The 21,102-nt window shown below is 49.7% G+C and overlaps 1 protein-coding gene across 3 annotated transcripts; it reads left to right on the top strand.

Moving 5' to 3' along the window:
* The first annotated feature begins 9,450 nt into the window (after window positions 1-9,450).
* SPRY4 (sprouty RTK signaling antagonist 4) lies at window positions 9,451-20,649 on the top strand. 3 transcript variants are annotated; one of them, XM_032158206.2, is made up of 2 exons: window positions 9,451-9,614; window positions 19,311-20,649. In XM_032158206.2, exon 2 carries the CDS (start codon window positions 19,358-19,360, stop codon window positions 20,255-20,257), a length of 900 nt encoding a protein of 299 aa, XP_032014097.1. In that variant the 5' UTR covers window positions 9,451-9,614; window positions 19,311-19,357; the 3' UTR covers window positions 20,258-20,649. The 3 variants fall into 3 exon arrangements, with proteins under 3 accessions (XP_032014097.1, XP_032014098.1, XP_058295939.1); XM_032158207.2 differs by lacking the exon at window positions 9,451-9,614 and adding an exon at window positions 10,500-10,568; XM_058439956.1 differs by lacking the exon at window positions 9,451-9,614 and adding an exon at window positions 14,663-14,714.
* The last annotated feature ends 453 nt before the right edge of the window (window positions 20,650-21,102 follow it).

Here is a 21,102-nt window from a genome sequence, read left to right as displayed (position 1 = left end):
CATATTTCTAGCTCTTCCTGGGACCAGGGTCCACCTCATTTTCAGCCCTGTAGTCACACTGGTCTTTTTGCATTTCCTTGGATTCACCGTGATCCCTCCAGCCTCAAGACATTTGCATATGCTGTCTTCTGCCTGGAATATTTCTCACTCCACCTTCCAAACCCCGCTTAACACCACTCATCTTTTAGCTCTGAGCTGAAATGTCACTTACTAGAGAAAGTTTTCCAAACTCTGTCTTCATTATATACCTTTAGAACATTACTGCCTCTCCTGCAGAAGACTTATTGCTGTTGTCATTTTCTACTTATATTTATGCAATTAATTTTTCTTTTTTTTAGAGACAAGGTCTTGCTCTGTCACCCAGGCTGGAGTGCAGTAGTACAATCACGGTTCCCTGCAGCCATGAACTCCTGGACTCAAGGGATCCTCCTGCTTCAGCCTCCCAAGTAGGTGGGACTACAGGCGCACACCACCACACCTGGCTAATTTTTTAATTTTTTGTAGAGATAGGGTCTTGCTATGTTGCCCAGGCTGGTCCCAAAGTGCTAGGGTTAGAGGTGTGAACCACCACACCTGACCATATTTGTGCAATTATTTGATGCACGTACATCCCACTAGATTGGAAGCTCCATGAGGGTGAGAATGGCACCCTTTTTGCTCACTGCTATACAGTGGCTGGCACCTAGCAGAAGCTCAGTAAATACTGATGAATGAAGGAATGAAAAATCCTCACCAGGTGTAAAGCACTTTGTCCAGAAACAAATACTATATACCCCAAGAAACTTATCCCAGTTTCATTATACAGCTTGCATTCATTCATTCACATATATATTTTTTAAATTTACATTTATTTTGTAGAAACAAGGTCTTGCTATGTTGTCCAGGCTGGTTTTGAACCCCTAGGCTTAAGCGATCTTCCCACCTAGGCTTCACAAAGTTCTGGGATTGCAGGTGTGAGCCACTGTGCCCAGCCCATTCACATATTACTCACTTTCCATTTCTCTGGGTCAGAGAGAATTAAGGGCAGCTTCCTTCAAGGGCCTCTCTGAAACATCAAAACAGCCCCTGGGCTTTTAATGACATGAACATGGTGGGAGAACCTCCAAGTCAGCGATGGCTGATTGGCCAGGCATCCCAGCAAACCTGGTGGGCACTCAAGGTGGAGGACAGGGAGCCTCTGCCCATCTGGGCCCGTCAGACCCAGAGCAAAGGCAGCTGGATTGAACAATCAATCAGGAGCCTTTCCAAGGGTCCTAAATGGTGGCTGGGGCCATAGGCAATGGCACCTAAGTGACTGAGTTCCAAGCATTTTGGCAAAGTGGGGCTGAAGGAGTTTAGTTGGTTCCAGATGATTGCTAACCATAGAGAAAACACTCTGCTTTAAAATTCACACTTGGGAAAAGGACCAAAAGCATTTCCTTCGATTAACAAAATCTGCATCCTGTTCTCTGATTTGATTGACTTTACACGTGGATGGTAATGACTATGCCTTGGCTTCCTATCCTTAAAGAAGATGAAGATTTTTAGGCTCTTCAAGGGCATCGATAATAACAATAATAACAGTAGGCCAGGCACAGTGGCTCACACCTGTAATCTCAGCACTTTGGGAGGCCGAGGCGGGCAGATCACAAGGTCAGGAGATCGAGACCATCCTGGCTAACACGGTGAAACCCCGTCTCTACTAAAAATACAAAAAATTAGCTGGGCGTGTGTGGTGGCACGCGCCTGTAGTCCCACCTATTCGGGAGGCTGAGGTGGAAGAATTGCTTGAACCAGGGAGGCAGAGGTGTTGTAGTGACTGCACTCCAGCCTGGGTGACAGAGCAAGACTCAGTCTAAAAAACAAAAACAACAACAACAACAACAACAAAAAACAATAATAACAGTAGCAGCAACTAACATATACTGAACGTCACTCTGTGCCAGGCTCTGTGCTAAGTTATTGATTTTATATATATATATAATCTCTTTTAAATCTTTGTGGAAATCAGCTCATATTGGTCCCCTGCCGAAAACCATTCAGTGATTTTTCATCGATCTTAAAATGCAAACTATTAACCACGGCCTTCAAGGCCCTATGACCTGGCTCTGCCTATTTCTACTGCCTTTCTCAACCAGCCCTCTCCCTTGGCTAGTTAGCTCCAACAAAATCAACCTTCCTTCTGCTCCTTACATACACCACGCTTGTTTCTGCCTCAGGCCCTTGCACCAGCTAGCCCTTCTGTGTAAAGCACTGTTCCTTCATTTGAGTCTCAGCTCAGGCATCACCTTCCTGATTTCCCTACCACTCTCATCTCATTGCTTGACCACAGCCCCCTGATACCTCCAGAGCATGTATCACTATCTGAAATGATCTTAATTATTTGTTTAACTAGCATCCCTCTCCCCTAACTAGAATGCACATTCCATGAGAGCAAAGCCTTATCTGTCTTGTTCACTTCTGAATTCTCAGTGCCCGAAACAGAGCCCAGTAGGCATTCCATAAACATTTCTCAAATAAAGGAATGGGTGGAAGACCCAATGAGATGAGCGCTCCCATATTTACACTATTTGATAAAGGACCTGAAGCTTAGTGACATTAGGTGACTTGCCTGAAGTCACAGAGGTAGTAGATAGGTAGAGGAGATGAGTGAGAATCTAACCCAGGCCTAGCTGACTCCAAGACTTGTGCGCTTAATCACTACACAAACTGAGATTCATCCCATGAGTTGTGTCTCAAGGGATGGTCTCAAACTCCCGACCTCAGGTGATCCGCCCACCTTGGCCTCCCAAAGTGCTGGGATTACAAGCGTGAGCCACCACGCCCAGTGGATGTTTAAATTTTATATGCTCCCCTCATTAGACTAAGCTATTTGAGAGCAAGGGATTCCTCTAACTCATTCATTGTTGTGTCCTTGGGGTCTAGCATGGGGCCTGGTATCTAGAGGGGGTTTAAATATTGGTTGAATGCATAAATGACCAAATGAAGTGGCATGAATGGAGGCCAGAGTAGTAAAGGTGGCCCAAAGCACAAATGTCAAGTCAGAAAGACAGGCCCAGCCCCCAACCCTCCCATGCAGTGTGAAAGCCAAGATCAGGCCTCCAGAAAGTCGCTGATCCAGATGAGTCCAGATGGGCGTTCCTTATCCCTATGCTTCTCCTGAGGGTCCCATTCTTTTATACAAAGGACACAGACACTTATGAGATGTTTACTGAACCACCCTATGGAGTTGGAATCATCATGCCCATTATATAAATAAAATTGAGGCTCTACGTGATCAGTAACTTGCCTAAGATCTCTAAACAAACTAAGTGGCAGTACCCTGGGCCAAGTCCGTTTATGGAATTCCCAAAGCCAGAGTTTGCCAACCACTGTCACATCTGAGTGTTCAAGGTTACCAGGGAATTTCTGTGATTTGCAAGCAAGGACTAAGGGGGTTACTCCTGGCCACTGGTAGGTTGTGGTTTTGTTTTTTGTTTTTTTTTATTCTTCATATTCACTGCTCACAATGGCTGTTCTGGATTTAGCTCTCACATCTGAAATGGACAGTGTGCTTGCATTTAAATGTGAATTTCAACAAATGCAAATTTGAACTGTGCCATAGAAATTCATGAGTGAAAACCAGGGGTCTTGGAAGAAGGGCAGGGAAAAGGAAACTAGTGACCTGTGTTACCATAGCCAAGTTAAAATCTTTAAAATCTCCCTGTTACACAAAACAACTAGAAGACCACAAAAATAGCTACGCACCTGGCTCTGAGCTAAGTTACTTGAAAAGCATCATGCCATTTAGTGCTTACAGCAACCCTCTAAGTAGATGCTATGTATATTCCCTTCCTACAGTCAAGGCTTGAAGAGATTAAGAATTATGCCAAGTCACCAAGTGCTTAACATGTCCCCTACTTACACAGATTCAAGAGAACCAACAACATACACATTCAGCATTATATCACACTACCTGCTACCACTGAAACTCTTCAAACAAGGGTTGATCTTGGTTAAAATCAACCCTTTGGTCAACCATTTAAGGTAGCCAACCACACAATTAAAAACACTTTTTTTTTTTTTGAGACAGGATTTCACTCTGTCACCCAGGCTGGAGTGCAGTGGTGCCATTATGGCTCACTGCAGCCTTGACTTCCTGAGCTCAGGTGATTCTCCCACCTCCACTTCCCAAGTAGCTGGGACTACAGGCACGCGCCACCATGCCTGACTAATTTTTTGTATTTTTAGTAGAGACAGGGGTTCACCATATTGCCCAGGCTGTTCTTGAACTCCTGGACTCAGGCAATCTGCTAGCCTCATCCTCCCAGAATGTTGGGGTTACAGGCGTGAGCCATCATGCCCGGCCTCAAAATGTTTTTGTCCTGCAAAAACTGTTATAGTTAAAACATTGATGACAACTGCAGTATAATTAACTTTTTATTAATAAAGACTTTAAAAATTTTTTAGATTGTTTTTCTGAGTTCTTGATGCACCCAGATAAATGAGCTTCTGTTGAAATTCTAATTCTTTGCATCAAAACAGTTGCATATGTTGAATAATCATCTAATATGTATTAGCTCAATCACGGCTTACTGCAGCCCCAACCTCCCTGGCTCAAGCTATCCTCCCACCTTAGCCTTCTAAGTAGCTGGGACCACAGATGTGTACCACTACACCCAGCTTTTTTTTTTTTTTCTTTCTGTAGAAATGGAGGGTCTCTTTATGCTGCCCAGGCTGGTCTTGAACTCCTTGGCTCAGGTGATCCTCCTGCCTCCCAAAGCACTGGGATTACAGGCGAGCCTGGCTTGGGCACTGTTCTAAGTGCCTTGTGTTCAATACCCCATTTAAGCACCACTCAACCCTTTGTGGTAAGTACTACGATCAGTTTTCATTTTATAGAGGGGGAAACTGAGGCACATAAAGTTTGAATAACTTGTCTGAGACTATGGAGCATGTAAGGGCAAGATTTAACCCTAGCAATCTGTACGCAGTGTCTGTCCATCTGTCTTTCAAGCTGTCCAGCCCAAAGCTGAAAACAGCTGAAACGCTGAACCAGAAAGCTTAGGAGGTAGTGCCAGGCCGGAGTTCTAACCTCGTGTTCGGATACATCGTCTCTTCCTCAAAGGACTAGGGTCCCCAAGGCTCTTTCCTGGTTCTGGGCCTTCTACCACTGAGCTCAGCCTGGCTGAGTCTGAATTCTGCAGATCTGAGCTCTGGGGAACATTCTTGAGGGCCTCAGGCTGTGCCCCCCTCCTTTGCTCTCTGTACTTTGTATGCACTGCTGATGTTAATTGTAATTAAGTGATTCTTTGATCAACTATTTGTTTAATGTGTATCTCCCGAACTTGACTATAAATGGTAGCAGTCCAGAATTTCTACATAGGTGGAAGGAAATAACCTGTTTGGGTAGGGGGGCCTTTGCTTCCATTGCTTAATACTTGCTAAGGTTGAGAAATGTCAACTGAACACAGAAATGAATGGGAGTTCTGATGGAGAATGTAGGAAGAAAACACATGCCATCCTCACCTCTCCATGCCCTCCCTGTGGCATCACCACTGACTATAAGCCCTATAAGGGCAAAAATTGTGTCTGTCCCTTTTCTCACTATAACTTAACAGCTGGCACTATGCCTGAAACACAAGAAGTGTGTCACAAAAATAGCACAAACAAATAACAATTTTTTTGTGGAATAAATCAAATTTTAAAATGGAGCCTTGCACTTCTGGTCTGCAAAAGAGGGGTGACACAATCAAGACGCAGCTTTTTTTTTTTTTTTGAGATGGAGTCTCGCTCTGTCACCCAGGCTGGAGTGCAGTGGCACGATCTCGGCTCACTGCAAGCTCCGCCCCACCAGGTTTAAGCAATTCTCCGTCTCAGCCTCCGGAGTAGCTGGGATTACAGGCGCATGCCACCACACCCGGCTAATTTTTTTGTATTTTTAGTAGAGACGGGGTTTCATCATCTTGGCCAGGCTGGTCGTGAACTCCTGACCTCGTGATCCACCTGCCTCAGCCTCCCAAAGTGCTGGGATTACAGGCGTGAGCCACCACGCCCAGCCAAAGACCCAGCTTTTTGAAACAATTTTACATATGAAAACATGCTGCACATACAACTGGCATACAGTAAGTGCTCCAGAAGTGACTGTCATTGAATTGGAATTCCTGCCTCTCCTCAATCCCACTAACTCATCTTCCAGGTCCTAGCAAGGCTAGGAGATTAATAAAAGAACAAAGCTCAAAACAGAACCTACTCTACTCCCCTGGCCACAATCTGGTGGGAGTGAGGCTGTTTTTATTGGAATCAGGGTAAAAGATTGTCATTAGCCCTGGCAGGAATGCAAGGTTGTTAGGATGTGCCTCTAGCAGAAAAGTTATACCTGGGGAAGACATCGAGTAGCTTTGGAATGAACAGAGTCCGATGAAGTAGAAAAACAAATCCAGCACAGGCCTACCGGCCACCCAGTCCTAAAGAAGGAACATGATATCTTCACTCTGCAATGGAGCAAATGCTCTGCATTCCCCAACCACCTTTCGTTCTGTCCCCTCACCCCCTAAACTGTGGCCCCAGGGCAGCTGGAGAGGTTTAAAACACAAATCAGAATGTGTCAGACCTTGCTTAAAATCCTTAATAGGATGATATCTGAATTCCTCACCAGGCTCACTTCAAACTTGCTCATAAAGCTGTGGCCACAGAGGCCTTCTGTCAGTGCCTCCAATATGCCAGGCTTTTCCCACACACGGCCTCCAACCGTGCTCCCTCTGCCTGAGATGTTTCTCCAGTCCTCCCTCAGATTCACTTCTCAGTCTTCAGGTCTCAACTCACAACTAGAAGCCACCCTCTCAGAGACATTCCCTGATGACCAAATCAGAATCAGCTCCTTCCACCATCCCCCACCTCCCTGGCAAGCAGCATACCCCAGAGAAAGCTCATTTCCCTCCTAGCACTTACAACCTCATGTTGCAGTCTGTCTGTATTTTCAAAGACTGTGAGCTTCACAAGGGCAGGGAGGGCTGTCTGTCCCTCACCACGGAGTCAGGGCAGGCCCCACTACAGAATCGATCAATGAATGAGTGAATGAATGAATGAATGAGTGAATTTTTTATAACTGCTGCTCCAAACCATTCCTCAGCTTAGGTTCCAAGCACAACCAGAATATGACCTCCAGAGCCCTCCTAGACGCTCTGAATCTCACTGTACTTAAGCATCAGAGGCCCCTCCCAGCTCAAGACTGGGAGCTCCTCCTTCTCCCCACCACAGGCTGGGGTCTCCTCACATTCTCTTTCAGGGAAGCTGAGAAAGCCTATGAAATGCAATCCTGTCTCCTGAGTTTCTCTAATAAAGAAAACAGGACAGCGACCCCCCTTCCCCGCGGCTCCTCCAATCCTCCTTTTCTGCCATAGATTTAAGATTTATTTATTCCCATCCTTCTAATTGTTTCAGCAAGGGCCATGGGTGAGCACCAGCTGGAAAATTACTGCTTCAACTTTCATTGTTTAAAATGCTTAAATGACATGCGAGAAACAGGTTTTTAGGTCTGCGATGCTGAGAAGGGTTGGTAGCAAAGTAAAGCCAGGTTGCAAAGACCTAGAAAATCAGTGCTACAATTTACTAGCTCTTCCACATACCCGGTGCAGGACCCTTGGCCTCAGTTTCTACAGCTGACAAACAGAGAGGGCGATACTGAACTTCAACACCCTTAAAAGAAGTCCTGGACAGCTGTACCCATTGTTCTGGCGAAGAGTTCTCTTGGTCTCAGAGAAAGGTCTCGCCCCTGAAAGGAAGGCTGAGGTTCCCTAGGGGAGAGCCTGCTCTGCCCTCAGGAGCTGGGTAAGTACACGGAGAGGTGGGCCGAATGGTGAGAAGGCGTTTTAGACTAGGACTCGGTGACCTTGGGCTGCCTGTGTCGAGTCTCAGCCCCAGCCCTAGGCCAGACCTCAGCCCTGGGCTGGGAGCCTTTCATTGGTTCCTCTGACAACAGCCAAGCACAATCCTACAGTGGCGTACGAAGAAAAAGACTGCCACACAATCTCCCTGTGAGGCCAGAACAGCGGCAAGACAGACCTTACAAGGGACTCAGGGCCAAGCCCTGGCCCAGACTCTGCTCTTATCCACGCATCAAAGCCACCCCCCGCCCCGGACTTCCCGGAGGCTACAGGCTTCTCCGTTCCAGGGAGGAGCACGGCCTGCCGCGAGGGCTCCCCGCCTTCCTGGAGTCGGGCCTAATGGCGGGGGCTTTTCTTTTCACCGGCTTGAGCTGATCCTCACCCCCGCCCCCCAACGCCACCATCATTAACAGCAAAGAAAGGATCCCCAGCCATTTCCATTTCCTCTGCGGCTCAAGAGCCCCGTTGTTATTTAATCCTGAGGCCACCCCGGCAGCATCCTCGGCGCAGCCGGCTCCACCCATCCACCTGGCCAGTTCTCGGCCGCTCCCACTTCCCCGGAGGGGAGGCTGGTGAGAGGTGGGGGATATTGGGGAAAGGCGCCTACAACAGCAAAGGGCCGTGGGCCTTCGGTGGACCGAGGCTCCTCAGGCCAGCGTCCTGTGAGGGCTGGGAAACCGACTGGGACAGAGAGAGGACACCTAGCTAGGGCGGCAGAGAGGGGGCAGACGCCCGGGCACTGCGGACATTGCACGGTGGCTGGGGGCGGGGGGAACGCTGGGAGGCTACGGCCGGGCTTCCTCTGGCTGAGTTGCCAGAATCGCCCCGGGGGGTACTGGAGCCGGAAGAGGCCTGGGCCCAGTCACTGTCTACACCCAAGAAATAGGGGGAGGGGCGACCAGCATTCACGAGAGATTCAGCCTCAGGAAAAAGAACCAGATTCACTCACCAATCCTCACCCCACCCTTTGATATGAATGATGGACATTTTCTTAATTTTTGGTAAACGCAGCTTCAAGATCCCTCCAGCCTGGCGTCTCTGGTCTAGAGCAAGAGAAGGCCCCCAGTAGGGGTCCTCCCGCCCCCCCCCTTTTTGACTGCCTGCGGGGGGCAGAGATCCCCAGATCTAGATGTGTCCTCCCCCACCCTGCTCTTAACCCGGGATTCGGAGGCCGCAGCGCCCCCCGCCCCCCAGCGACACTGAGGGTTCCTGCCCAGGCCCGCAGTGGCGTGAAGGTGGCCTTTACCTCCTCTCGCAGGCTGGGAGGGGGTGCAGCCCGCGCAGCTGGCCCAGCTGCAGCAGTCGCCGCCGCCCTCCATTCATTAAAAAAAAAAAAAGGCAACAACAACCTCCACTGGAACCTCCACCCCTCTTTGTAAAAGAACGACGGCTCCTGGTGGAGCTTGAGCCAGTCCCAGCAATCACGGGTTAAGATCTTTTCCCGCCCCCCATTCATAAAAAAAGGAGCGCAGCGCATGCGCGCTCAGGGTCTGTTGTGCCCACCCATTCATAGAATCGCGAACGGCACGCGTGCGCATTGGCGCTCCCTTCCCTCCCATTCATAAAAAAGCCATTTTCCCAGGCAGTGGTTGCAACATCGCCGCGGAGGTAGAGAGCTGAGCTGACAGCGCGGAGCTGGCGCTGTGGAGCGCAGGGAGCCTTGCCGGTTCCTCCGGCCGGCGTCTGCGAGTACAGCGGCGGCTAACCTGCTCCGGCTCCAGGATTTACACAGACGTGGGGGCGATGCTTGTGACCCTGCAGCTCCTCAAAGTAAGTCCATGGCCGGTTTGGAGATCTGAAACTGCCCCGCTCTGAGCCGCGACGCGACTCACCCCTTGGGCTGGGGCAAATGGTGCGCTATTTCTAGGCGCGCCTCAGTGTTCCTTCCCTCAGCCTGCGCCTCCTTGAGTCGCTGCGGTGCGCCGCAGCTCCCTGACGCCCTCGGCCCGGCCGGCACGGCGCCGGGGGTGTTCACAGCCTGGCACCGCCGTTTCCGACCCCTGGGCATTGCCAAGCCCGGCTTCCCCGCCCTCTGAGACTCGGGAAGCCCCGTGCGTGTCCCGGGAGTTTGCCTCTGGCCTGGCCTCTTTCCTTCTCCTGCCACCATCCGCCTGGAACGCTGGAACGGGCGTCTCTGGGCTTGGTCAGGAGCCACCGTTTGGGTCGGGGGGCGCCCTCGCTTTGGGCGGCTCGCCCACCTCCCAGCTCGGTGCCCACGGTGCCAGCTTTGCCGTGTATCTCCTAGCCCGCCGCAGCGGCCTATGCTCGACGTAGATTTTTCCTTTCTCTTCGGAGCCGTGACGGACTGAATTCCCTCCCCTTCTGCCTCTCCCTCGATGGTCAGCGAGGGGCTGGCTCAGGACTGGGCATTCCTACTCCCTCTCCTTGGCGAGGCGGTTCCTCGCCGTCTGACCTTTGCTCCGCTGCTGCATTTTATGCTGTGCAACTGCCTTGCAGTTGCCTTTTTCTTGCCTGGCCTCTGTAGGGCCTGAGGCTCCTCGGCCACCCTGTACCTCCCTATCCTCGGGCACCGAGCTGTGCCAGGCCCCGGAGCCCCCAGGCCGCGCTAGGGCTGCGGTGGGGGCTGAAGGTGCGTTTACATAACACCAGGCGTGTGGGAGCTGGAGGAAGAGGTTGCGAACGTAGGAGAGATAAGGCTCCTACTTTCCCTCCTTCCTTCTTGGTGGTACCAGGCTTGACATCACAGAGAAGAGAATAGAGACGGTATGTTTTGCAAAATTCTGAATCGCCAAGACCCCGGGGACAGTGAACTGGGTGAGGGCGGGTTTGGCTAGCCAGGGCAGCTGGAGCTTGGCTCCATCACTGGGTCCAAGGCTGTGCCCAGTTCTCCCTCCATGCAGACGATCAAAAAGCATTTAGACAGTAGCTGCTCTTGTGCAAGAAGACGGTTTCTCAATTCTTGATCGGGGGCAGGGGGTTGTGGGCAGGAGAGGCAGGGGAGACAGAAAATGGCTGCATGGCTTATAGGGCTGAAGGAAGGGCAAGAGAGGCGAAATGGGCTGCAGGGGCTAGATGGTAGGCAGAGCAGGGAGCTGCTGGCTGCCTCTTTCACCAGCTGCTGGAGGGGCATCCATATTGCCAAGGCCTCTGTGAGGGCAGGAGGCCGCCTTCTGGCGCAGCAAGGCTTCGGTACCCTCCAGCACGGTTAGTGCTGGAAAGAAGAGTGTAGAGTGGGGTGCCCAAACCTAGTGGCAGCCCCCTCTTTCCTGCCTCCAAATCAGTGGCGTGATTCTCTCCAGTTTTGGGAGAGGCCAGACACACTGGAGGCCAAAGAACTTGCAGAGGGGCGGGAGCAAGCACTTGTCTGTCTCTGTAGCTGACCGAGGCACTAACCTCCCTGACAAGTCTCTCGGGATTCAAAGCTGGAAGGTATAAGGCTCAGAGAAGTTGGGAAGTGTGGGTTTATCAATCTCTTAATGAGCTCAGTCTGGCCTGAGGCCCTACCCAATATTGCACTGGTGGATTTCACAATGTTTGGAGTTCTCCAGATCTTCACACAAACGGAGCATAAACATCTCTGAAATTTTCAGCTTTTTTTTTTTTTTTTTTGTAGTGCGGGTGTCAGGAGAACTAGGAGAGACAGGGCTGCAGTTAAAGATTTCTCTTTCTCTCTCCTTCTCTGTCTCCCAGAAGGGTGGGAAAGAACTAGTGGAGATGTCCAGTGTGAAATCACATTTCCTCTTTCCCATCCCTTGGGGAGGGTTCTCACGTGCTGCCAGGCTCCAGCAAATCCTAATGTGGTGAACAGCACACACATTTATCAACCAAGCCGTGTGGCCAGTACGGGTGTAGGGTGGGGATTTTAGTAGCAGATTTCTGAAATCTCCATGGACAAATATTGGTCAGCTATAGTGAGCAGACTTTAAAGGCATCTGTTGATTATCGGGAGTCACTCCCTTTCAGTGGAGTGTAAATGCCCTCTTGCCCTTAGCCCTCCTGCCCAGCCCCACGACCTTTTCCAGATCACCCTCTGAAATGGCCTCATCTCATTAAAGCTTTAGTTGGGGCTGGTGGGAGGAGACAGAACACATAGTAGGGCAGAGGCTGTGGACAGGTGGACATTTGGAGCTTATGGATGTCGTTTTCATTTATTTTTTGTTTTTTATTTATTTATTTTTTTGAGACGGAGTCTTGCTCTGTCATCCAGGCTGGAGTGCAGTTGCGCGATCTTGGTTCACTGCAACCTCCGCCTCCCAGGTTCAAATGATGCTCCTGCCTCAGCCTCCCGAGTAGCTGGAATTACAGGTGTGCGCCACCACACCCAGCTAATTTTTGTATTTTTAGTAGAGACAGGGTTTCACCATGTTAGCTAGGCCGGTCTCGAACTCCTGACCTCATGATCCGCTGGCCTCGGCCTCCCAAAGTGCTGGGATTACAGGTGTGAGCCACTGTGCCCGGCCTCACATGTCATTTTTATCTGCATCCTCCCAGAATTGGTGGAGAGATGTGGCCCTTTGGAAATCTGTCCTGCCCAGTTCACACCCGCCCATGACTCCAGCCCCAACTTTGGTAAACCAAAGGTTTGGCTGACTTTCGTGAATAATAAATGAAAGCAGCCTTTCAGTGCCAAATTTGAAAGTCAGTGATTTAAAAGTTAGGAGAGGAATAAAACCCATTCATACTTCCAGAAGTGACCCTTGAGCTGTGTTGCTCTGGGATTTAATACTTTGGGACCATATGTGGGGATTCCAGTTTCCAGGGCTGAATGTCTCATGGTTTGACGTCTTCCAGCTCCTAGATTTGGGCCCCCACAGTGTTTTCCTGTCCTTGGGCTATCCTGTTAATGAGGGCCTGGGTGTTGGTGCCAAGGAGGCCTAGGAAGGAGCCCTCCCTCTTTATTCAGAAAAGTCCAGTGTTTCTTGGAGAATCATAGTGTTCCATTTGGTTCTAAATCCAGAGTGTTTGTCATCTGGCCTCTACTTAGGTGGCAGTTCCCTTGTGATGACAACCTGGCTAAGGATTCTCGCCCAGGCCTCTGAATTTGGAGATAAAGTTGAAAGTTTGGGGTTTTGTATGTAGACATGACAGAGTTTTTAAGGAAGGGAAATGGCTAGAGTGGAGAAGGTTCTATCTCATGGCCGACCTTATCTCCCTGAGAGGAGAAAGCAGTGACTAATTAGAATATATTTTTGCTGTTTCAAAAGAGCCAGGGGAAGGTGAATGAACAACTTTCAGAAAGCTGTAATTGCCCCTTCCAGACCAAGCCAGGGGCCAGAACAGAGCAGATGTGTGACTAGGCAAACCTGCTAAGTATGGCCTTAATTTCCCCATCTGCACAGTAGAGAAAATAAACTCCTCCCAAGAGGCCAGCAGAGCTGCTAGTGAGCGGCCAGGACTAGGGCCATGCTCATTGTTATTATTGGGCTCCTAGGAGGAGGGCCTAGTTTTAAGGGTGCCCCCTTCCTGCACAGGAGGTGTGGGGTGTTGCATGATGTAAGAGGGAGGGTATTCTTGGCTCTCAGGGGTCTGGGGCCACCCTACAGATCCGGACAGCTGACAAGGCTGGGGAATGTATCCGGGACATGTGGCTGGGCTTAAGAGGCTCCACAGTTCAGCTGTGATCACGATTGTTCTTTCCAAGGACAGGCCCCAGTCAGTGAAGGAAGCAAGGGCACAGGGGAGGGAGCACAGATGTGCTGGATCTGGCGGAGAAGGGAAGGGGCCCTTCGGGGCAGGTGGCCACTTGCAGAAGACTGGTTTTCCTTGTCAGTAGTCTTTTTTTCTGGTGGGGGGAAGGGGAAGTCATTTCCTGCTCCTGTCCCAGGAGTAAGCTAAAATCTATTATTGTAAGTTCATTTCTTAGTGGAGGGTAAGGAGACAAATAATAAGATCTTGGTGTCTGTGGGAGGAAGCCCTGCCCTAGGAGTCTAGGGTTCTGGTCCCACCCAGACCTGGACTTGGCCAGTAGTTCCCAAACCATGCCAGTGGTTAACAGGCTCCTTCTGACTCCTTCTTTACTGACTCTTGGCTTCTAATCCTTCTTTATGGGAATCTGAGCAGACAATTAAGGTGGTAATACAGTGAAGCAGAAACTCGAAGCTGATTAAATAGCCCAAAGTCCAGCAAGATTCCCACCCTTCTGTGTGCTGGGGCTTTGGAGCTCAGCTGATTGGTTGTGAAAGAGAAGGGAAGAGGGAGAAGAGGGTTGGGAACCGGTAACTGGTGGTGGGATGAAGTGATGAAAGCAACCGTTTTTTGTGATCTCTGACAGGTTGTGGCCAGAGGTGAGCTTCTTAGTGCTGGTGCTGGGGGTAGGGAGTAGGGGAAGGAAGAAGGATTTGCAGACAAATCTAGCTGCCCCAAATGCTTTATTCTCCCACTGGGGCCATTCTCAGCAGAGATTGTCTTTCTTTGTAGGGTATAGGGAGGGGCAAGTCCTCTGCTTCCCTCAGCATCCCTCCCCCTCTTTTTAAAGTCCTTTTAAAGCAATAAGTCATTATTTGGTTGTAGCTTAATTAGCTAAACTGGGATAGTGTCACAAAGAACCAAGCAATACCGGTGGGCAGGCTCTCTGGCAGCCTAAAGACCTTTATTCTGAGTTGTTCAAAGGGTTAAACAACCTTCACTGAAAGAACCCGCTGAGACTGAATGGGGCAGTGCTCAAACTACCCATTCATTCACAGCCTCTTGCCAGTTTGTCATTAGCTGACCTGTAGCTTTCAAAGTACAACTGTCAGGTTTTCCCAATATTTCCCAACTCACCTCCCTAGGGTAAGTCAAGGGGAGGGTGTGGGTGGGTGGGATTAGGCATCCTGCTTAATTGTGTGGACATTTAACATGCCTCTTGATTCTTTTCAGCCAGCCTGTATTGAGCGGTCTGCAGCCTGATGCTCAGCCCCCTCCCCACAGGTACAAATGCAGTGAGTGTCAGACTGGCTGGCTCTGGGCTCCCAGACCCGCCAAGCAGCAAATACAGTGTTGCGCGTGTTCTGGGGATTTTGATATCCTGCTGATTCAGTATTCTAGGACTCTCTGTGCCCTGGCTCCCTCCCTTCCTCACAGACCTGGGCCAGGGAGCCCCATCAATGAAGGTACCCTAGGGACCCTTAAGTTCAACTTGATAGGTGGGCAGGAGTAGATAGGTGGGGAGGAGTAGAGATTCCTTTCCACCCCAGGGTTTCCTTTTGGGAACTGCTTTGTAATAAACTCCTACAAGTGAAATCCATTCGACTATAAGAAAACTAAAAATGAAACCACTTTTAAGACAGGGGATGGCACATAACACTGAACTGGGAGTGAAAAGAACTTGAACTCTGAGCCTTCTTTGAATGAGAGAGATTACAAACCCCCACAGCCTTCACTCTCCACATTGAAGATTCCCCTCCCTGGGTTTCAGGCTGATGTCTGAAACCCCGTCTGGCTTTCCTTCCCTGTTGGTTGCATTGCAGAGCCCCAGGATGTTCTGATGATGTTCCGTGAGGGCTGGAGGAGTCCCGTGGTTGTGAAAGTGATGGCACTTTCATGCCTTTCCATAAATTCCCAGAGGTTATGGAGGGCTTTTGCAAGTCATTGTAAGTCAGGGCTGAGAGGTTAATATTTCAGCCTCTGAAGCCTCTGCTGTCTTGGTTCAAATCCTGCTCTGGTCACTTGCTAGCTCTATGACCCTTTGTGCTTCCATTTCCTCTGTAAAATGGGTTCTCTCTCGAAGTACGGTGAGGATTAAATGAGAAAATAAATCACTGAGGGCTTAGCATGGAGCCTGGCACCAAGAAATGTTTCGCAAATATTAGCCGCTTCCGTAATTATTATTTATTATTATTAGAAGGTTGAGTGGAGGTAAAAGTCCCTTCCCTCTTGCCAGTTCGTAAGAGTACCACCTAAGCTTGATAGAGGTTCTTCTTTGGCTAAGTGGAGTGCTGGGTTTGTTTCTCTGTCCAGTGTCTTCCAAATTGGCCATCAGTCTCTTCCAAACTGCCTAAATGAGGCAAAGCCTCCTGTCTCCTATTTATATTATAAATCTCTTACTACCTTGCAAGGGAAGCAGGGAGCACATATTAAATTGCACTTAAGATTGTCAGCATTGCTCAGAGTGGAGGGTGGGTGTTTCTCGGTGAGTAGAGATTGATCTACCAAATCAACTGAGAGTTGTTTTTTCTTTCTTTCTTTTTTTTTTTTTTTTTTTCTTGAGACGCAGTCTTGCTCTGTCACCCAGGCTAGCGTGCAGTGGTACGATATTGGCTCACAGCAACCTCCGCCTCCTGGATTCAAGTGACTCTCTTGCGTCAGCTTCCCAAGTAACTGGGATTACAGGTGCCTGCCACCATGCCTGGCTAATTTTTGTATTTTTAGCAGAGATGGGGTTTCACCCTGTTGGTCAGGCTGGTCTCGAACTCCTGACCTCGAGTGATCTGCCTACTTTGGCCTCCCAAAAGGCTGAGATTACAGGCATGAGCCACTGCGCCAGGCCTTCTTTCTTTTCCTTTTTCTTTTTCTTTTTTTTTTTTTTTTTTTTGAGATATCATTTAGCTGTGCTGAGGGGTTATTAAATAGGCAGCTCAGAAAATTGTTTTTCTTTGTCAGCCAAATAAATTCAGCAGAGGCTGTCGGAGGGTCCCTGCTGGTGGAGGGTGAGGCCAGCAGTGGAACTCTGATTTGGTTTTTGCTGAGCTGGTGGTTGAAAGGAATCCTACTACATCAGGGTTATAATAGGGAAGACACATTTTAGAATATGCCCAGTGGAGCCATCGGATGCTGCATCGTCCCCAGAGAGCCAAGTCATCGTGGGCCAAGCTCCCATCCCCATGTCTGGCCTCAGCTGCAGGCCCAGATGTTGACAGCTGCCTCTGGAGGGTTATGGGAGCCTGTGAATGCCAACATCCCCATTGCCTGCAGCGGCTGCTCCCATCCTGGCTTCCTGGTGGGACTTTTCCATGAACTGGGGAATCTGCCTTCTGATTCCAAGGCCTATTAAAATTTCTAAGCACTGCCCATTTCTTTTGCTTTATCTGTACGACATGGGCTGTTTTTAAAGAACCTCACAAATTAAAAAAAAAAAAAAAAGTGAATCTGCTTAAGGAAAGGGAGTATTTTACTTTCTCCCACAGCATGACCAGACCCAATCCTGGTCCTGAGAGACAAAACCCAACCATATGGGGCAATAGAAGCTTCAAACTGCTGCCTACATTGTGTTGGCAGGACCCTTGAATATTCCTGACATGGGTTTCTGGAACAAGGGAATCATGTTATCATTGTCTGGGGGTGAGGGTTCTGGCTGGTGCTGGAGAATCTTATCCATGGCATTTTTTTATTAGGCCAAATCACACCCTTCCTCCAGGCAGCATCCTCAGTGCTGGACCTTGGGCTCCTAACCCTGGCCTCTTGCTCCAAACTCATTTATTCTAGAAGCAAGGCCTTGGAACACCTATTGAGAATAAGTGGGCAGGCTGAGGTAGCATTTCCTGGAATTCCTACGTTGTCATCAGCCTGATCCTTGGAAAAACTCCTCTCCATAGATGCTTACTTGCATTCCCTCTCTCTAGCCCTGACCACAGGATCTCCACGGGAGGCTGCTTTGGCAAGTGGCTACTCTTTGGTGGCAGACCTGCCAGACACTTAAGGTAAACTCTGCCACAAGGAAATCGCCAATGCAAAGGTGATGCTCTGGTTTCATCCGAAGAGAACATGGGGGCAGGCACTGCCACTAGGTAGGCTTTCTCCAAGACAGGAAAAACAGCGTGTAAAGAAATACCAGCATCCTTTTAAGTAGGCAGGACCATGGGAGCAAAGCCAATAGTTGATGCCCTGCGTGAATGGGAAATATCAGTTGACTGAGCATTGAACCTTGCAGAAAAGACTGGATGCGTTTTGGATTTAGCAGTGTAAGTGATACACAGACTGGAGCCCCGTGGATAGCCCCCTCTTTATCCCTTTCATAAACTTTTATCTAGAGCTAGCTTTTTATTTTAGACAGGTTCTAGATAAACCTAACAGCAGAGGGGCAGGATCAGCTCTCCTAATTAGAACATCATTAGCATCTTGATGCAAATTTAGTAAATGCAAAAGCATTTACTAAAACCCCACCCCATAATACATTAATCCAATGGCCTTTTTTTGGTTTTGTTTTAAAGACTTATCTTTCTCTTCTACCCTCCCTGCCCATTCCCTGGGGTTCTTAAGATTGGGGTGGAATCTTCCCAGAGTGTAGTCTTTCCCTTGGATTCCAAATTGTATCCCCTTGAGCAGAGGTCTTGGCCTTCTGCTGCTATTTCTTTAAATTGATCTCCAGCAGAATTCCAAATGTAAAGGTCAGCAGGCAAGGAAATGGCACTTCTAATAGAAAACAATGTGCACTTTCTAAATTTGAACCAAGCCGTTTCCGCTCTTTGATTTAAGTGACTTCCTGGGGTTCCGTGTCAGGCACTGCAGTTGAATCTCTGGCTGGATTCCAACTTAAAATTGCACTCTCTCGGTGAAATTAGAAACTGATCCAGGGTTGGCTTAGCTATTCTAGTAAATAGCATTTAGGCTGAATGTTCAGCTCAGCACTTGGAAATGGGTGATATGAGTGCCCCTCGAGAGGATTTCCCATCCAAGTTGTCAGAAGCTCATATACCCAGGGATTATTAGCCACTGCAGGTTGCTGCTCTTAAGTGGTAGTAATAAGTTAATATCTTGGATGTGCAGGCATCAGATACAGCCCTTCTCTTGTGAATATCTGAAATAAAGGGCTTGTTTATCCAGCTGATAAACTCCATGGGAGCACCTAGAGCTGTCTGTTGAGTTCACCACATTGTCCCCAGTGCCTGGCACAGTGCTTGGCAGGCAGTGCTTATAAGTGCTCAGGAGATCCTAACTTATTCCCTGGGGCAACGATAAATTGTTGCTGCATGCCAGGTAATATGCTAGGTAATAGATAGTATTTTCTCATTTAATCCTTGCAAGAGCCCATTTTACAGATGACAAAACCAAAATCTAAGGCGTAGAGATGAAAGAACTCATTCATAGCAATATTGCTAGACCAAAGTGATAATCAAATTTGAGTCTCGTTCCAGAGCCTGTGTTTACATCCACTGAGCTATGTGTCTTAAATAAGGAGCATGTTTCACAGTGACTAAGAGAATGAACTCAGGCTGCCCAGGTTTGAGTCCTGCTACTGATAGTTTTGGATAGTTTTGTGTGACTTTGGACAATCATTAAACATGTCTTTTCTGTAAATAGAAAAGGGGGATAATAGTAGTTATGTGTTAGGCTTCTCATGAAGTCAATGACTTAATGTATATGGTGCTTAGGAGAGTACCTCCATCTTAAGTGCTTATTTCCATCACTGACTTCTTGTCATTATTAATCATCTTAAGCTTGGGAAGTCACTGGAAAGTCCACAGAGGGATTTTAGTTCCTATGTCAATTGGGCGGCTCCCAAGGACCTGATGGGGGGTGAGGTATTGGCAGGCCACATACTGATGCCTGGAATCCATTCTCTCTTCCTTTTCCCCACCCCACCCCCAGGGCCCCTAGAAGCCTGTTTCTCCGTACAGTCCAGGACCTCCAGCCCCATGGAGCCCCCGATCCCACAGAGCGCCCCCTTGACTCCCAGCTCAGTCATGGTCCAGCCCCTTCTTGACAGCCGGATGTCCCACAGCCGGCTCCAGCACCCACTCACCATCCTACCCATTGACCAGATGAAGACCAGCCACGTGGAGAACGACTACATAGACAACCCTGGCCTGGCCCCCACCACCGGCCCAAAGCGGACCCGGGGCGGGGCCCCAGAGCTGGCCCCGACGCCCGCCCGCTGTGACCAGGATGTCACCCACCATTGGATCTCCTTCAGCGGGCGCCCCAGCTCTGTGAGCAGCAGCAGCAGCACATCCTCTGACCAGCGGCTCTTAGACCACATGGCACCACCACCCGTGGCCGACCAGGCCTCACCAAGGGCTGTGCGCATCCAGCCCAAGGTGGTCCACTGCAAGCCGCTGGACCTCAAGGGCCCGGCGGTCCCACCCGAGCTGGACAAGCACTTCTTGCTGTGCGAGGCCTGTGGGAAGTGTAAATGCAAGGAGTGTGCGTCCCCCCGGACGTTGCCTTCCTGCTGGGTCTGCAACCAGGAGTGCCTGTGCTCAGCCCAGACCCTGGTCAACTATGGCACATGCATGTGTCTGGTGCAGGGCATCTTCTACCACTGCACGAATGAGGATGATGAGGGCTCCTGCGCTGACCACCCCTGCTCCTGCTCCCGCTCCAACTGCTGTGCCCGCTGGTCCTTCATGGGTGCTCTCTCCGTGGTGCTGCCCTGCCTGCTCTGCTACCTGCCTGCCACCGGCTGCGTGAAGCTGGCCCAGCGTGGCTATGACCGTCTGCGCCGCCCTGGTTGCCGCTGCAAGCACACGAACAGCGTCATCTGCAAAGCAGCCAGCGGGGATGCCAAGACCAGCAGGCCCGACAAGCCTTTCTGACAGTTTGTGTCGAAGCCCCAGTGCTCTGCCTAGAAACCTGGTTCTCTTCTGACATCTAAGAAGACTGCAGCAAGGTCAGAGATTTTAGCCTCCTGAGGCTGACCTTGCTAGTCTGCCCACTCCCCACCCCCAGCTTCAGAAAATACAGAGACCATCACCACGTACCCTGTATTCCCCAAAATGATGAAGAAGCACTTTGGGGCTTTTTTTCAGGGTCCTGAAACTTTGTGTCAAACAGACAATGCAGGGGCAGGGTGTGGTTTGGGGGGAAATTTTTCTTTTTCAGAAGACAGAACACAGATGTGGACACATATCCGGAAACTGCAGCTGCTTGAATGCCTTCCCAGCCCCCTCCTCCCTCCCCCCCCCTCTCTCTCTCTCTCCCCCTCCCTCTCTCCCCCCCCCCCCCCCCCTTCCTCTTTTCCATTGTCTTTGGCTCTCACAGGAGCTAGCTGCCTGGGAGGAATTGTTAACTGAGTACCAGGGTACCTTTAAGGAAGACCCTTGGAGTCTTCTATACCTTCTTCTCCTCCCCCATCTCACTCCACCCCACTTTGTCCCTGATGTCTTGGGGAAGGTGTAGAACACCCTAGCAGTTCCTATTGTATATACTTGGGAGCCACTGAGAACAGAGGACAGCCAGTGAGTCCAAGCCTTGCTCCTCCTTCTGCCTCCCTGGAGCCACAGGATGGATTTAGGAGCCACTGCTCAGTGCACTTCTCCCTTCCAACAGCATCAACTAACTCTCCGGGGTGTTCTGCTCACCACACCGTCCTTCGGTTCTTACTGAGTCACAGACTCGCCCGCCCGCTACGTGTCCTGGGTTCTCTCTACTCAGATCCCTT

The sequence above is a fragment of the Hylobates moloch genome, unplaced genomic scaffold, assembly GCF_009828535.3.
Source record: "Hylobates moloch isolate HMO894 unplaced genomic scaffold, HMol_V3 SCAFFOLD_6, whole genome shotgun sequence".
NCBI classification, from domain to species: Eukaryota; Metazoa; Chordata; class Mammalia; order Primates; family Hylobatidae; genus Hylobates; species Hylobates moloch.
The sequence above is the reverse complement of the archived record's forward strand: the minus strand, read 5'-3'. Positions and strand labels throughout refer to the sequence as shown.

What these genes read in the sequence shown, in the direction of transcription:
- SPRY4 (XM_058439956.1), top strand. Translation starts at nt 14,693, where the DNA reads ATGCTCAGCCCCCTCCCCACAG. An exon ending in GCTCAGCCCCCTCCCCACAG is followed by an intron (nt 14,715 to 19,310) that starts GTACAAATGCAG and finishes CCCCACCCCCAG; the next exon opens with GGCCCCTAGAAGCCTGTTTC.